The sequence below is a fragment of the Melospiza georgiana genome, chromosome 6, assembly GCF_028018845.1.
Source record: "Melospiza georgiana isolate bMelGeo1 chromosome 6, bMelGeo1.pri, whole genome shotgun sequence".
In the NCBI taxonomy this organism is placed as follows: domain Eukaryota; kingdom Metazoa; phylum Chordata; class Aves; order Passeriformes; family Passerellidae; genus Melospiza; species Melospiza georgiana.
In genome coordinates this window covers 14,172,198-14,190,734 of record NC_080435.1, presented here as the reverse complement: position 1 = coordinate 14,190,734, position 18,537 = coordinate 14,172,198, and the positions used below count along the sequence as shown (strand labels likewise).

At 37.1% G+C, this 18,537-nt stretch overlaps 1 protein-coding gene across 1 annotated transcript in view; it reads right to left on the bottom strand.

The window, feature by feature from the left end:
* MUC5AC (mucin 5AC, oligomeric mucus/gel-forming) overlaps nt 1-18,537 on the bottom strand; it is a 106,926-nt gene that overhangs the window by 34,779 nt on the left and 53,610 nt on the right. Inside the window, exons 2-11 of the mRNA XM_058025778.1 lie at nt 7,166-7,427; nt 6,067-6,181; nt 5,707-5,797; nt 5,192-5,304; nt 4,477-4,693; nt 4,037-4,162; nt 2,900-3,017; nt 1,991-2,129; nt 561-671; nt 83-152 (exon numbers count right to left, since the gene is read on the bottom strand). Coding sequence (XP_057881761.1) covers nt 83-152; nt 561-671; nt 1,991-2,129; nt 2,900-3,017; nt 4,037-4,162; nt 4,477-4,693; nt 5,192-5,304; nt 5,707-5,797; nt 6,067-6,181; nt 7,166-7,427 — 1,362 coding nt within the window. The remainder of the gene's footprint in view (nt 1-82; nt 153-560; nt 672-1,990; nt 2,130-2,899; nt 3,018-4,036; nt 4,163-4,476; nt 4,694-5,191; nt 5,305-5,706; nt 5,798-6,066; nt 6,182-7,165; nt 7,428-18,537) is intronic.

Sequence of the window (18,537 nt, the reverse complement as noted above, 5' to 3'; positions counted from 1 at the left end):
GGTAGAATATATTTTTAGCTTAACTCATGTAATAACATTTTAAAATAAAAATGAGAAATAGTAGTTTTTCAAAGGAACTTACCTGCTGAGAATGGTAACTGTGTGTAGATCATATTCACAAATACACTCCCAGAAGGCTGGATCACAATGTTCTGTCCACAAGAAAAGACAATAGTTATCAAGCAGATAAGTTAAATACTTTCCAAATGTTTCCTATCCAATGCTACTCAAGATAAAGGGAAAAAATGGAGGGAGACTATGATGAGGTTCTGATTCCTGTACTATTTCTGTAATCTTTATTTCTGTGTTCCACTGACTGTCCAAGAGAGCAAAAACCAGAATTTATCTAAATAACAGAACGCTAATAAGATCTTCTCTTCTAATGTGCTTACTTTACTAAAAAAAATTAAGACTAATGTTCAAAATGACTAATGTTTTGTTTTGATAAAACAAAAAGGCAGTGCAAATTTCTTGTCTGTGCTGTTAGGTGTCATTTGCCTTGTCTGCTACTCTTAGAGAACATCCCTGTAGGATGTCAGGTGTGTACATTTGCTGCTCACCGTCTGTCCTCCATTTAGGCTGATGGCCACACCCTTGAGGCATGTCTCTGTGTCAGTCAGGCCACACTTGTGGATGTCCCCCAACACTGTGAATTCATTGCTGTCACAGAGCTTGAAGAAAAAAAACAAAGATATTGTTAAAAGGATTTGCTATATTGAAATAGTTATATTAAAAAAAATTCACATGCAAATGAAATTCTTAGCAAAGCTAGCGTTTTAAAAATATTGTTTATTTCATTTCTTCTTGCTCCTATGGTCTAACATATGTCTGGAATCACTAAGTTGGCATTCATGCAGTCTGCACACTGGAAGCTGTGCATTGCTTCTGGCTTTCAGGGGTGAGTTAGACATATTAATCTGAACATTAAAACTTCCTCATGCATTAGTAAGACAAGTTCCTAATGTGTAGGCAATACCTGTTTAGTATGCTAGAGCAGAAGGAGGTGTGCCTTTCTTGCCCACTGCTTATGAGTTTACCAGGGGGAGAAAAGATTGTTTCCAATGTCTTCTGCACTGAATAGATTATTCAAGACCCTAGTGATTTGGACATTCTTTAAATATCCTCTCATAGAAAATGAAACTAAAATTATTATTCAGGAAGTTAATGCATAAAGGTTCAGATTTCTATTCAGTTCTGATTTTCATAGAACTGTGTTCATCTTCAAACTGTGCCTAATGGCCAAAACAGAATAGGGAAAGACTCAGAGAAGGCTGTAATACTGAATGTGTCTTATCACTTTTTTGGCATATTGAAGATTAAATTGAGGACAGCTGAGATGCATAAAATTATAGCAATCTAGAAAATCAGTATTAAATTCTGGGGCTTTTTGAACTTTTGTGTACAGATTTAGGGGTTTTCCTCTGCCTCCAGACACCCTGAGAATCTAATTTTACATGTTGGTGCCAAAAGGAGGAGTTTAATGTGTAAAGTCTGACCTATGCTGCCATTGTGCATCAAGGCAATGCTTGTGAATCTTATCCAAAAGTTTCAATGATTTAAATAATTTAAACTTTTGGATAAGATTTCTAAATCATCTCATTCCAGCTCATTTCTAAGATTTTATGATTATTTTGCTTGGTGACATTCAGATCGATCATGTCAAGAGCAGATTTTATTTAATATGAAGTCCTTATGAAAATAGTTTAGTCATTCAGTAAAAATAAACAATGAATACACATAGGGCTATGAAATCTAATAAAAACTCAGTGCAAATCCTAAAAAATTATCAAGACCCACAAAAATACTACAATATTATTTAGTATAACCCTAACAGAAAAGCCCCTGAAATCCATTTAGGGGTGTTAACCCTATAACTATGTTAACCCTCAATGACTCAGAAAACTGATGTGATTGCCAGAAGTTTTCATCAAAAAAACATTATATACAATAAAATCATTTTCCTTTAGCAAGGATTTTGACTCATTTTTACCTTGGTTAGGACATAACTACAGTCTCCAAAGAAGGAATAGTATTTCTCATCAAATGTTGAAATGTGGGAACCTCCTTCAATACTGCAAGTCCCAGGGCACGACTGAGTGACACAAGACCATTCACCTCCAACACAGGTACTGAAATGAAGGAAGCATTAGTAAAATTGGAGTAATGCAAGTGCAAACAAAATAAAAAGGCAATAAGAGCAGATGATGCCCTAGTTTTCCTCTTGAAACACTGATCACACTGCCAAAGAAAGCAGTATTGCTTAGAAATCTCAGACAAATATGGGGCAGGCACATTTATGTTAAGGTGATAACTTTCTATATATTGTTGTTCATTTCCAATCTTTGGACAGAATTCAGTCCTGGTGAACTTGTAATCCATGTCAAATATTTTAAGTATTTCTTGGAAAATAAATAAATAGGCAGGTGCAATTGCATACACTTATGCAGTAATACTTCAGTAATTATAGGGATAATAAAAAATATATATTTGTTAAACATGCCCCTCAAATGTGAACTTCCACACTAAATGTAACATGCCCCCAAATGTCATGATCTCCACAATATTTATATGAGTACCTTCGCATTACACTGTAGGGCTGCAAAGGTATAGCCCTAATTCACATTTTTAAACACCTCTGGTATTTGACTTTGATTATCTTCCTTCATTGGTATTTCTTGAAATTGAACAGGTGTTCAAAAACTCAAATTTTTGTTCCAAGTGTGAAGGGAAAACAGACATGAAAGCGACCTCTAAAGCAGTGTAATTATGGAACTTCAATTGGTAAGTACTTGCTCATTTGTTTTTTATGAGGAAATCAGTAAATATTCAGCTCATGCACAAAAAAACCCCAACTCAAAACCAAAAAAACCCAAAAAACCAGAAAGTGAGAAAATATTACCATGATCTGCATTTAGATGAGAAGGAGGCACCAGGAGCATAAGTTTCACCTTCATAGGTACAGTGGCATTCTCTGCGGGGAATGCAGCCGGCACCATTAACATCATCAAATACCATTCCTAGGGAAAGAAAGGGTCTGTTATTTATTCTGGGCACTGCAGAACCTGCCTTTGAACACATATCTACCAGATGCCTGAGACTATGTCCTGTTTCTGCTGTACTTTAAAATAATAGGACACAAGCTATGTGGAGATTGAAGGGCTATATTCCATTGGAATCTATTTAAAAATCTTAGTGTGATCAAAAGGGACCTCTAGGAAAATACCTTTCTGTTTCAGATTTCATTAGAATGGAATTAGGATTAAAACTATTAGGTAATGAGCTGAAATAGATGAACCATTTACAAGACTGCCCAGGGAAATATCTGTACAGTAAATATTTCTATGCCCAGAGACAGAGGATTGCCTTAGAGAAGTCAATGCTACTACACAAACAAGTGATGGTGAATTCTATGAGACATCATGGGGATGGGCAGAACAGCTGCAAGGGGTGAAGCTCCTGTGATATACAGTCACAACAGCAACAAAAATTTAGACCCAGAAGTATGCACAAAGAACACATCTATCTTGTACTGATATGCAGTTCTTGTGTATAATTCTCTGAAGGACCAGATCTAACACACTGCCTAGTGCTCTGTCAGCTCCTTGTTGTATAAACACATAACACTTGACAAGAAGGATTTGGTCATTTGTGGAACTAGATGTAGCTTTGCTAGCAGCAGGAGTTATGATTGCATGCAAAATCTGCTTAAACATTTTATACTTTCTGTGAACTGAGTTTGAATGCTGAGAATAGAAGACTCTGCTGTTTTTAGGAGCAAATTATCTTATTCTAAGTTCAGTGATTTTATATATATACATTAGAAAAGTATATATGCAAGGAATATTTGTTGTTTAAAAGGCCATATTTAGTAATTTGAATAGAAATAGTGCATCCAGGGGAGAAATGTAGCTATTACTTCCACGATAATAACACTGATGATGTGATGGGAATGATCCAGAGTAAGAGAGTTATTAAATGTGTACAGGTGAGTACTCTAGGGGGGTTGGTATGAGAAAAGGGCAGGAAATGAGCTTGCCTGGAGGACAGACACAGCCATCTGTACAGTGATCTTCACAAAGCGCAGATCGTTCCGGGTTGCTGCACGTGTCGGAGCAGGGAGAGCCACACTCATGGTATTGCATGTTGAATGGACAGGATTTGGCTAAAAGTAGAAAGAGTATTATAAAGTTGACTTTTCATTTAAAAGCTGGAGGAAACATTTTTTTTTTTGCAATTTAGGTTGTTTTGTGTCAAGCTACGACAAGGTATCCTGATCCAAGCAGAGGCTGAAACATTTTAGATTTTCTGAATGATATTGAAAACCCCCTAAACTTCCCAAAGTCTTGCGTGTGACCAGGTAAAAACTGATTATAATTGCATGCACTTTTCAACTTTCTTCTTCAGGAAAAAACCTCACACATGTGAAATTTGCTAGATGTGTAAGCACAGGTGGAGGTCCCTTCCCGAGATACTCACGGCACAGATCTGAGGTTCTCCAGTTCTGGGGCTGTCCACCCGCATGAGCACACTGCCGGGAGTACTCAGCAAAGGTGTTGCACATGCAGAAGTCAGCCATAGAGCTGTCACAGTGGCACAGGTCTTGTATGCAAGTCTCAATGTAGTCCTGGACATTCACAAGCATGTTACAACTTGTAAATGCTTTGCTGGTCAATACTGTCTCACAGATAGAGGCCTAGGAAGGAAAAGAGAGAAGGTAAACAAATGTTAAGAACATATGAAAATAATTACTTAAGGCATGGAGCAGAATAAATCAAGGATTGATCTGGTCCAGAAACCCTTCCAACAGTATCCATAAGCTGATATTTAAGGAAAAATATAACAATAGAGCAAAACCACATGGAACTCCTTTGAATAACTCTAGTAGTTTCCATATCCTTAGTTACTCTCACCTCAGGTCACTTCCCAAGCATTATATCCTTTCTTTATATTAAGACATCCTCAGTAATTTTCTCTTTCAGGAAAATATGCAATCTTCTTGTGGAAGGGGAATGCAAATTTTTGGCATTCCCCTTAGCAAAGAAAACAACATGAAATTAAGAATATTTTTGTTTTGAGACCTACAACTGAGTCATATTCATGTTCTACTTTTTCCCTCTTCTAAAAAGTTTTTTTCCAAAGACAGAGAATGCATTCATAGTGAGAGAACACATTTTGAGAGTGATGTTCTTACAAATTCTCTTGAGCAGTTCATCAGAGAAGTAGGAGGAATAGGATCATCACACTGCTCTGTGGGTCCATCCATCTTCTGCCTATTACCAAACTGTATGGGGGTCAGTTTTGTCTCTGTAAAAAACAGTTCAAATATTAGAATAATGCTTACTAAATTTTGCATGGAGGTTTTTTTTTTTTTTTGTGACACTACCTGCTATGACGTGAACAGTGATTACCAATTAATATCACTAAAATATGAAGGGCGAAATATGAACACTATCTATAAAAAACTGGATCTTAACTATTGAAAACAAGTAGAAATTTTTATGTGGCAGGTCTTAAAATATCTAACAATGATAGAAGTAGTCTAATTACATCTCAAAGTCCTGACTTGGCACAACTGACATCACAGGAATACATAAAGAATTAATGCCAGTTTTCCAGTTTGTACAACCCACAACCCGTATTAAAGTATATTCTAAGAAGAAAAAAAAAAAAAAGCACCAGTACTTAATAATGCTTATTATTACTTACTCCCTGAAATAAATTCATTGCTGCCTGGAATTCCATTGAAGTCCCCACAAAGTCCACAAGTTTGATTGGCATATTTCTTATCTAGTTCCACCTAAAAAAAAAAAACAACAAAAGGAGGAAGGAAGTCTATAGAAATGGCCATCTTGATGGTTAGGAGCACAGCCTATACCAGTACTGCTTATTGATTCTGAGCTGAGCTTGGTGGGGAAAAAGTGGGAAATTGAGAGAAGACAGAACAATACACTAAAAATGGACACAAATCCAAAAGAATTAATGCCTGCCTGGCTGTAATACTGCAAAGGTGTAAGCAGGCTATTTTCAAAATACAGACTTTTTGCTGTGTTTTGGATGTTTTCTTACCAGGAGGGCATCTTGTCCATTCCAAAGGAAGGTCAGTCCCAACTTGGCAGAAACTTTCAAATAGTTGTTACTTCTCTCTATAAAGACTCCCATATGGCTGTAGGGCATCTGGACCCTGGGGAAAGATCATCATAAGTCAACAGGGGTAGGGACAGAATATCCATTGAATGTTCACAATGATATCCTTTCTCATTCTCTTTGAGAATTTTCAACACATATCTGTGAAGAAATTAGAGCAATAACTACCACAGACAACACAGGTTTTTAATATTTTGTCCATTTCCTATGCATTGTCTCTCATTGTGCAAATGGATCAGCCTTGCTTTTCCCTTTGGCTTTTACATTAAGGGTGTTTTGCTGGGTAAAATGTTAGCATATGTCTGTGGTTGTATTTTACAAAAAAGTGCTGGGAGGCTCTGTTTTGCAGCCAGTGTGCTTCAGGATATTGCTATTTACTCCTTGAAGCATTTGCTAATAAAGGGATAGACTCCAGGCTTTCTGTGGCATGAGTGCCATTCAGGAAGCTGTACCCGAGATAACCTTTAGACAAGCTCACTGTACATAGCTGCCATAACAGACAACTCACTGTGGGATAGGTGCCCAAATATTTACCTGGCCTTTTGGGTAGGTTTCACACCCTATGCCAAAGTCAGTGCTATAATTACTACATAGATAGCAAGTTTGAAGAACAGATAATTTTAAAATAATTCAGGTACAAGCTGAAGAGCAGTCACTGCTTTACTGCACACTGTTCAGTGCAAGAACAGAAGCTGTCAAAAATTCCTTGCAGGGATTCTGATGTGGTAAAATTAATGGAAACTACTGACTCCAAGGGTGTAAAGAATGCAGCTTATAGACTTAATTGCATGCATACATACACTATTGTAGCAGTGGGACAGCATATTGGATACAGCTCATCTGAGCAAAACAGCATGGGGATAATCTGCACAAGTGACACTTAGCTTGCTGTCAAGCCCTCCTTTGTTTTTGTTACTACCTCAGGAAGGACCTGAGCCCTCCCACTGCTTGGGAGCAATGATGAAATGAGGGAAAGGGACACTTGCTCAAAGAGCCCACTGGGAACAAAGAAGGAACATACAGTTTGTTGTCAAGCAGGACAGAGGTGGGGGTCAGTTCGATCACTACTCCTTCCAGCTTCATGAAGACGTGAGTGATCACAGTAGCATTTTCCACCATTGCACGCCTGATCTGGATGTTGAAGTCCTCATAGGAAGACTTGCAGTTGGATGCAAAGATGTAATTGCAGACCCCAGGGAAGTAAAAGATGTCCCCATCAAAGGTCTTGAAGTGGAAGTTACCCCATGTGCTGCAAACACGGCCATTGTGATAGGGGTTGCCAGCTGTGGATTCAAAATAAGCAATAAGAATTTTCTGTAGTTTTTTGTAACACCCTCCGTGTCGATGTTTTATCCCTCCTGCTTCTTTCACCAGCCTCTTTCCAAAAAGCTTATCTTTTTTCTGTTTTGTCAAGCTATTTTTGTCATTATTTATTTATTTCAGTTGCTTTTTGTGCTTAATCAGTTTTGCATAGGGACATAGGGCCTAGAATCAGAGACCTCTGGGGTCACTAGATCTAGTGCTCTAGTTCTGATTACTGTCCTATCCCATATATCCTTTCCTAAATGTATGCAGTCCTCAAGTTCCACCATAAAACCATATAAAAGCTAGTTTAAAACTAGCTGGTACTCCTACTTGGGAAGCCCACTCATACCCACAAATTCTAAATGGCTGGAAGACTTTTGTCAACATCTTCTGAAACATATTCCTGTCCCATGTATGACTGGTTGTTCTTGTGCCAAAATTACACTTCACCTTGAAGGGGTTCCACCTCTCTACTCCTCCTCCAGCCCATTATAGAAAGCTTTCTTTTCAGGCTTCCTTTCCTTGCAAGGATACTCTCTAAAATCCCTGATTATCTTCCCCATCCCTTTCCACATTTACACTCAGCCTGCTTGAATTGTACCCTCTTCCTTGGATAAGGTGTCTCAACAGTTTTCAGCACACTAGTATTTTCCTATCTTTACTGGAAATATATATAATACCATGGAAAAACATGCACAATAGGTATACGTGTTCAAACATATATATTAATTTTTTTTCTTACAGCTGCATCATAGAGTAGTGAGTCAAAAGCACTGGATTCACATTTAGATTATCTGTGTTACCTGATTAATTAATTCTCTGGTAATTTTTTGGTTTATGATGCTAAAGGTTCTTACACAATTCATTGATTTTTTTTTTCAGTCACTCCATGCTCTTTGTCATTAGCAAGGGCACAGATATCTGAGCCATGACATTTGCTTAACTTACCCTTTACGTTCAGTGCGTTTGGAAAAGGTGGAATGATTGTCACTCCTTGGGATTTGAAAGCTGGTAGAAAATAGAAAGGAGAAAAAATGGCCAGGTTTAATCTTTTCTGAAGTCCTAGAATATGGGTAGAGATTGCCTAGTCTTTTTAGTGAATATTTCCTACTACTAGTTACACTCTAGTGGAAAGTTTCCACAAGATTTTATTGGTGGTTTTTACACAATGCTTTGTGTTCTGTCTTTCTATAAATTTCACTAAGAGCTAAATTGCACAGACTGTAGTACTTTCTTCCACCATTTGTTCAAGACTCCCATCTGATGCTGGCCCTGATACTCTGAACTGAAGAGGAGCAATATGATCCTCAGAGCACTGTATTGTAATACTGATTACAACATCTATTTTTAAATAACCTGCGGCACACATTTTGCGGGGCAGACTTAATGATCAATTATTTCAGCCTGTCATTACTAATACACCCGTCAGCTTTGGATCCTTCCACCCTCTTTTTGCACTGTCCGGTTAAGTTTCATGCAGGATCTTGTAGTACCTAATTATTCTAATGTTTAAGGTAGTTACAGCTTTCTTATTCTCTTGTGAGTGATGCAGTCATCTTGACATAGTGTAAAAAAATGTGCCTTTTATTACCTACTATCAAGTACCTTTGTGATATGTATGTAAACACACACCTCTTCTGAAAATACACTTTTAGATATAAGTTATGTACCTTTTGTGAAGTCAAAGATTAGATAACTGTATTATATCAGTAGAGCAGATCCACTGGGTCAGATCTCAGAGGAAATTCCCAAGCTTAAAGCAATCAGAGAATGTCTGAAAACTGGATATATTTTACAGAGGTCTTCTCTTTCATTGTGTGTGGTATGTGTGTAGCTAGGAATCAAAATATTCTTGTAATCTTACAGTTTATCACCTTTATTCAGAAAAAACCTTACAAAGACATCAGCATAAAAATACCTACATTTTTGTCGCTGTAGGAGAGATGGAGAAACATACTCTGATTTTGTTGGTTGTTCACTGCCCTGGGCTTGAACTGGATCAAGAAGAGTAGTAAAGGAAATGTGAATGTCTAATTTTCTTGAATCCCCTCATAATGTCTCAATAATATCTGTTTAAATGTGCAGCACTCCATATATCAAAAATCAAAGACACATTTATGTACAAGAGGCCAGAAATGCATCAGGACCTATGCTACATGCAACGATGGCCAAACACCACTCCTTCAGCCTTTGCCTTTTTTAACTTTTTGGGTAATAAATTACTGCAGGGAAGCCATCAAAAACATGCCTGTGGTGATTTGAGCAGGTCCTTGTTCTGTCACAGTATACCCCTGGATTCCCTTACAAGCTTTTCAGATAAAAGACCTTAAATTTTTTAGGTTTTATGATCACTCTGTACTTTAAGCATTAGTAAAACCTATTTTTCTAGCTAGATGGCTTTCAAATAAGTCCCTTTTGTACATGAAGAATTCACTTTAGAGTCAGAGGACTGATCTTTGTCAAAGCCAAAGTTACTCTGTATTTTCTAGTTTCAAGCATTCATTGTAATAAGCCACAGAAGGAAAATAAATGCAAAAGCCACACCATACAGAAGGAAATAGGTCTTTCCAGTAGATACATTTGTGCCTGTTGATTTTGGCTCAAAGCAAAGAAACCATTTTTCATTCCATTCCAGTGCAACATCAGAATTAGAATGCATGCATTATCCAGATGGGCTTTCAGTGCTCTTACTGTTTAGTGAGAGTTCATCAGAGGGCAGGCTGAGGTGAAAACTATTCTGGCCAAAGTGCAAGGGGAGGCTCACCCCCTGCTGCACCTCACCAGGGCAGGCTGTGGGTAGGACCACTAAAGGGGCTAAGGCTGAAAGCAGAGCTGTGGGAACTCTGCAAGTCCTCTCCTGGGGAGAGAGCTGGGGTTAGAGGACATGTGTCCCTTTTGAGGGTAGGAATCTTTCAGTGCTTCTGGGCTCCTTCAGTGCCCAGCCTCAGAGAGTTTTCTGCTTCTCTCTCCATGAACTGCGTGGCTCTGTCTCATGCCACATGCACTGTGCAGATCCCTGCTGCCATTGCATGCTTTGCTGAGGCTACAGCTAGTCCTGTCATAGGCTATTCTTTGACACTACCACTTCTTAACATAAGCTACTGTGGAACTACCTAGGAGCAGGAAAATTATGAAATCATATGATAGGATCTGCGCGAGAAATCAAAATGCATTTAAAACTAACATTGTTGTTACATTAAACGTAAAGGGAAATTATCAGGTGAAAAAAGAAAAAAAAATTAAAGGGGTCTCCATCCATCTGTGACTATTAAGTGAATAGAATATTTATAGCAGTTGCATTTGTTTTCAGCCCATTGCAAACCAACCCTGTGTGCGAGCTTTTATGCAACCTCATAAGCAAGAGTAAATAAATTTTTAAAACCTATTGCCTGATGATTTTAAAGCAAAACCCTCCTTTTCTTCAATACTTTATCATCACCTGATAAATAGTCTTTAATAATTCATGCAGACATACTCCTCCACTGATTTATTCCTTTCTAGAGGTACCTTTGCACCTTTTGGTTTGTTCATTTAGAAATGCTATACCACCTTAAAGTGGATATTAAAAGCTAAATGCAAATCTTGAGGCATTTTTGTAGACTTATAAGTTCAGAGAAAGTTCCACTCAATGCAGTGGAGCTGTTCCAGATTTCAGCTGGGGAAAAACAGGATGACAGTTTCCAAAGAGTTAATTTTCTTTTCTTAGGAAAGAAAGTATTTTAAGCAGAAAATAAAATCTTGCACGAAGGTGAGAGGTTCATTAACTTCACACAGCCAGGGGAAAAAAAGCTTCAAACTCCAAAGCAAGCTATAAATTCTTTAAAACAGTAAAAATGCCAAGCAAGTGAATCTTCCTACCTTTGATCTGTATGAAGACCAGGGCTAGTATTGATATCCATAGTGGTATTCGTGTCCCACCACCTTTACCCATCTTCTGGAGGTCCGGTAGGAACCACCGAACAACCTGCCTCTGAGGAAATACCTGTCTGTTCCCAACTCTTATATAGTGAGAGAGTAGAAGTTGGCTCGGTTCCCAGATTGTTTCACAAGGCTCTTAAAAGGTGGGGCTTGAGACGTTTTCGTTTTCCTTTGCAGGTGCAGAGGTAAATAGAGGATGCTCTGACTTTCCCTCAGCTATTTACACTCTAGGAGGAGTCTTCTTTCCACATTTTTGATGAAATGTCATGAAGTGAGCAAGAAGAATTTTTTCTTAGGCTTAGTCTTCCCAAATTTTTGTTTCTTGTGGGATAAACACAATTTAAGAGACTTTTGAGCAGGAAGTTAGTTTGAGTGAATTGCCTTTTTTTTTTTTTTTTTTTTTTTCTTTTTAGGGCAAGTGATGATAATTAGCTTCTCAAAAAACTCCAAAGAAGTTCCACCTGATACAAATTTTTTAAACGAGTTTGCACCTGCCTATGTAGCTACTTTGCTTGTGAGAATGAAGACATCAAATGCTATTTAAAGTCAGCAGTTAGCCCACTGGCCAAGCACAACACAGGTGTACACAATGAGAACCCTTTTATGCTGGCAAGTCAGTAATATGGCCTTTTCCTTGAGGGTCTCCTCTTCTTATATGGGCAATTTTAGGGTTATTTCAGCTGTTTTCCTTCTAACATGATTTCACCATTAAAAATTAGTTGGATTCTACCTATGATTAAAAAAAATCCATGTAATTTCTAGCCCTAGAAATATTAAAGGACAGATATGCAAGAATATTTTCTGGAATATTCATTATGTTAGGAGCAATGAGGGAGTGAAAAATGCTTTTTGAGTATGTTAAAATAGTTATTTACAGCTATAGCACTTTGGGAAATTAACCTTTTCTAATGTTTTTCCTTGGGGTGTAGAGGAACACAGTCTTTCACTAGGAGAGCAGATCCCATAATCCCACATGGGTTCAAACAGTTCCTGCAAGGAAGAAGGTAGTGGTGTAGTCTCCATATTCTTTGAAGTCATAACAACATTCAAAATGGAATGAAGTTTAGCTGTTATGGAGGGATGTTAGATGGGCATTGAAAAGGTAGTGAAATACTCATTTAGGTTGCCTAGGAATGCTGTCCAATTTCCATCACTAGCTTAGTAAAACACCTACATGAGAATGGTCTAAGTGCTGTTGATCTGTTGATAGTGCTCTGGGGCAAGAGAATAGACTAAATGTCCATTTGAAATTCTCTCAAATATTATTTTCTATTACGTTTTTTGAAAAATTATCATGGAATCATAGAATTGTAGAATGGTTTGTGTTGGAAGGGACCTTAAAGATCACCCGCTTCCAACCCCCTGCCATGGACAGGGACACCTTCCACTAGACCAGCTTGCTGAGAGCTCCATCAAACCTGGTCTTGGACACTTTCAGGGAATGGAGCATCCACAACTTCTCTGGGCAACCTGTTCCCACTCCTCACAGAAAGGAGTTTCTTCCTAATATCTAATAATAATCTACTTTCTGTTAGATTTGAAGAAGTAACACTAAGAGGGAAATAAAAGGCACAGTTTTTACCTAAGCAGCAAACAAAAGCAAGAAATATGCTGCTTGTCCTGAACATTTTAAGAGTACAACTATTTAAATAAAGGTGACATAACAAAATCCAATTGGAAGTTTTGAGGAAAAGAATCGTTCAGTTTCAGTCATGAGTTATACCTTTGGCAACTTCATTGATGTGTAAGTCTGTAGAATTTACTTAGCACTATTTAACAAGGAAAAGAAGCCTACAAGATACTTGTACATACAGAAATACATGCAGTGAAAATTTAAGGAAGTATCATTGTTTCTAATGGTTAGTATCAAAGTTCCAGGATGAAGATCCAGAAAAAATAACAAAATTCATGGATGTAATGGTATGTACTTAAAGTAATGATAAAATAGTATGGTAAACTCGTGGGTAACACACATAAGCTTATTAAGAGATTATGTTAGTGAGAAGAAATATATACTTTATGAATCATTTTATTACTTAGCACTAAAAATCAATTAATATCAACAGTTGCTATGCTGTGGTTTCATGTACATTTCCTGCATGTTCAGGGAAGCACTGTTATCTCTGAGATGTCCCAGTCTGGTCATCATAATTAGGTTGAAACTGGTTTACAGTTCAGTTTAACCCCTTTAATTGAGCTATAAGGCACCATCAGAAGTGATTTCCTATATCTGTATTTTTGACTGAAATTTTCAAATCTCATATATGTCATGAATCAATTATCCTGACACTACTAGGTGGTTAATTCATTGATCATGACATACGACCTCTGCCATATTAAATTTCTTGTCTTGTGCTATTCCTTCTCAGAAATTTATTATAAAATGTGTTAAAATGTATGAGACTTGCAAAAATAATCTCAAATATTTATGATAAATTGATTTAGTAGAATTATTAATTTTTCGAAGACATAATTCCTTTTCAAATTGTATTTCACCTTCATTCACTCAATAGACATACACAGATGACATGGGAGAGTATATTAAAAAATTAGTTGGGAGTAACATGTCCGATTTCTGTACCTCCTTATGATCAAATCCATACAATTGACTGCATAAATGGAAATAATAATATGTTAGAAGAATTTGTTGATGTACCTACTTTTTTTTTTTTTTTAACAGAAAAGATAGAAGATTTTGCTGTTGCATTTGATCTGAAAACCCTGTAATTTTTTTCTTTAGTTTCTCTTCCTTTTTCACAGGATCATATTCCTACTCTCTGTGTCCATGATATTAAATTGAGTGAAATATTTCAGTAAAAGAGTTGTTAGCATTTTCAGATCCATTCTTTTTGACCTTACATGATCAAATGCTACATGGTTGTGATGCTATTTACACATCTTACTCATGATTTCTGAATCTCCTTCTTCATAAAATAAAATGAGAACATAATATCTTATCTTCATAGATACCCACTGTAGAATGCAAATAAAATGTGATAGCAAACTTGGTTAACTTTTGGGTGCAATAATGACTGAAATCAGTGTCTCCATTTATAGTTAAAAAAGACAGGATGATGAACTTATAAGGACATGCAAAATGTTGTCTAGTCCAGCTGGTGCCGTACTGGAGTAGGGAGTATTCATTTCAAGAGAAGGAAGAAAACATGTAATTGACAGGAATTACAGCACTTCCTCTGTGTGAGGGCTAAACTGCAAGTTAACAAGGCACTGCCTGATTGACTTTTCTCTGGCTGGTCATTTGGTCACTTCTGAAGCCATGTTTAAGCTCCAGAGAGATGCTGGAATACTTGGCATGGAATTCAGCTGAAGTGCCATTCTCATTGTCCCTGAATTTTGACCTGTGAAAATTCAAATGCATTATTTTTATCTTAAAGCTTCTATGGAAAAGTGAGGTAACTGATCAATTTCAGCTTAAAAGTTGTTCATTAACATTATAGGTGTTCTCTTACTTATGTGAAGATGAACTACATTTCAATCAGCTGCAGTAAGTATTTCATAGTATGACACAATATAGTCTATCTAAAGTAAAGCTATAGTTAAAGAGTAAAACAGGGATACGATTCCTTTTATGTTCTTTTCTAGTCCAACAGAGCCATTGATCCATTCCTTTACTTCCAAGTGCTTAGATAGAACTCATTAATTGAAAATCAAATCACATTATAACTGAGATTTTAAGCCATTTCCTTAACATGAGTAGTTCTCCTTCTGTCTTAGTGTGTGCATTGTAGAGGAGCAACACATAATGCTTTAAACTCCATTGCAATCTCTATGTTTGACTTCAAAACAAGTAATAGGTAACTTGATATTAAGATCTGTTACTAATCTGTTCATTTCAAAGTTTGAAGTGTCATTTAGAAGAACCCAAGCAAAGCATAACATTTTAAATCAGGCACTAGAGACTGACTAGCTGCAACATAAGAGGCTGGTTAATACTGATATGATTAGGAAGTAAAAGATACTGAGTATAATATCTCTCATATTATTTAACCATTATCCTCTGGGAAGCAGATCCATCAGAGAACAACTTGGAGTACTGTATTAAGATATTCTCCTTATAGAAAGATAGTAAAGATCCTGTGCAGAGTTAGTAAAGGAGAAACAGTGTGCACCCTGTACCATGAGAGGCACGAACATGGGGCCCAGAGTAGGGTTCCCATGTTGTCTGAACACGTCCGGGATATCTGTGTGTAAAGGGGATAAACACTTAAGCCTCTTTACAGTTTGTAAACACAGACACCACAACCATGCATGCCAATATTTGGAATTGGTATTATAGACTAAAAATTTGATGTACACACACATACTGGAGGGCATATTTACATTGTGCAGTGGTGCGTGTTGCAGAGATCCCTCTGCTAGCAGCCGCCAAGGTAAATTCATAGTAGGAAATAGTGTCACTGCATCAGTATGAAGTTGCACCTAAGAGAATTTACTTTTCTCTGAGGCATTGACACTGCAGCATTGTGTTTGGGATCAGAGCTCAACCTAGACCTATGCAATGCCATAGAGCCATTGCAGCACTATTTAAAGCCAGCTGAAAGCTGGGATCTGTTATGCAGTGCCTTCATGACTCAAATAAAAAATCAGTCTTTAGAAGCAATTGGTGTTTGCAGACTCAGAGAAATAAAGGGTACAACTAGTCAAAAAGTGGGTGAAATGAAGGGCTATGCTGAGCAGTGCCTATAAACTCTAAAAGGAACCTGTTAAAGATGCACAAGCTCAAAAAATCTATGTTAATATACTCTGGTGGACACAATTCTGCTGAATGACAATTCGTTTGTTTGTTTGTTTGTAATAATATAAACTACAGACTGCATATAAGTGGAGATAGATATGTATATATACTATTACCACTAGCAAGTTTTGTCAGAAGTTCTATTATAAGACCCTCAAGTATATTGCCTTATCTTAAATCAGAAGCAGACAATCTTAATCCAAAAAAAAAAGGATGGAAGATATAATTAAATGCGTACAAGCAAGGACAAACATGGAAAAAAAAATAAAATCCTTTGGTGCATGTATTATTCAAGACTCAGAGAAATTAACTAAATTCAAAGAAGTGGTATAAAAGTTAGCAGAGACCTCTTTAGTATTTCAGTTCAAATATTGCCATTCTCATTAATAATTTAAGATTCTGTTATGTCATCCTTCTTGAAGGGAGAGCATATTGCATGGGAATATCTGTGTATGTGTGTTCAATCTCTATTGTGAAGTAACTTTTAAAAGTTACTTTTAAAAGTCCTTTTCTGTATTCAGCATTGCAGTTCATGAACTTGGATAATGGTACAGCATAAAGACTTTTCCATAAAACTGATGGAAAATGTTGAACAAAATGCAGGGAGGTAAAAATTTGCCATAAATTAATTTCATTTGAAAATTTGGCTAAGATTAAAGACTGCTGTCCTTTCTATAAGACCTTATTGCAGTAGCAGGATAAGAATCATAATCACTTTAGAGACAAACCTGATGCTCACTTATGTAGCTATTAATATGAGGGTTTATTGTATTCATAGGTTTTTATCTATGGTTTTATTTTTATCTTAGTAAATTTTAAGGAGAGTTTACTTTATTTTTATAAAGTATTATTAATTTTGCAATGTCAAAACACTAGGAGGTATTGATGTTAAGACCATCAGTGCAGTTTCATGAAATAGTTTTAAATTACATGAATGAAATGTTATGCTTCTTAGAGGGTTCTTGCTTTTTATGGACAGAGCTTAGATAATTAATGTTTTTCGTGTTCAGTTATTTCTACCTATGTGTACTAACACTTTGTCACTGTGTGTTATTCAGTCCTCACTGAATATAGTCAGCAATTTCCTCGCTTACTTTTCTGTGGTGCCCATCACTGGAGTCCCTGAGAAGTTCATCAATAGCGTATTGCTTTTGAAAATATGTTTTTAAGTACTTGGGATATATTATCTTTTTTTTGCATGTTGCTAAATAAGGCATAATAATTTTGGGGGCAAGTGGTCTAACACCCCTAGGATTAATTTTCAAAATACTGAACTTTATTTTGGTAGTCGCATGTTTAGTATGCCATGTTCAAGTAGAACTGTGAAGGTCCTACAAGTCTGCAGCTGAGATGTTGAAGTATCCAACACAGAATCTAGAAGAAAAAAATCATCAAGTGTGAAAATTCCAGTTTGATTAAATTTGTGCAGCATCGATTCAAAATAAGAGAGAATTTGAATCCACTTCCACATGGTGACATCTGTGTGCCATTTTCACTCTGCCGTGGCCAAATTCTCCAGGCAGTGAGAGAGGACTGCGGGCAACCATCACGCTCGGAGCGTGCTCTCATCGAACCTCGAATCCGGGTTCAGCTGCCTGCAGCAGGTGCCTGATGTGCACACAGTCCAGTGGAGAGCAGCAGGATCCAATCAGAGCCTCGGGGTTGTGCAATCCTGCACACGCACAAAGATGGCACGTTGTGACTTCTGATAGCCTGCACTCCCTGCTCACGTAAGTAACCCTTCCTCGGTGAGTCTGAGCAGGGACAGGAGCACTACTCATGAGAAATTCTCATGGGCTCTGTGTTGTAAGTTATCACAGACCGTGGGTTTTAGATATATTCTCTAAATATGCATCATGGTGGTGACTAACTGGTGTTGCAGGGTTTGCTAAGCTGAGCTGTCAAACTCCTTATCATTTTGCAGTGCTGAAGTATGATATAAAACAAGAATGCTGTCAAACTTGAGCAGCTAGACTTGTACTGAATTGAACATTCAACACGTCAGTGGATGAATTGTCTGTTGACCTTTTTATAGTCAGTTTTCGGCTTTATTGATCTGAAAACTATGAAAATCCTTATCTGCTTTGGTCAGTTGCTGCAAATGGCTGAAAACTGGTGTTGTGTGTTCATGCTTTGAAAATAAGAATTGTATGGACTGAACTTTCTTACCATGACCTGAAATGACTTGCAGAGTTAGGGATGAAAAGATTATTCTGCTCTTTTCTGTTGCCATCATCAAGCAAATACTACCCATGGCAGTTTCACTGTCAGTCTTCAGTAGGAGATTGATGTTGTAAGCTAGTAGCAATTGTTGCAGATGATGTCTAATTTTGACTGTACATGTTCTAACTCTTCACCTCTTTTGACTGCTAACAATATTTCTGATGAAATGAAGGTAGAGTCTGAACTATTAA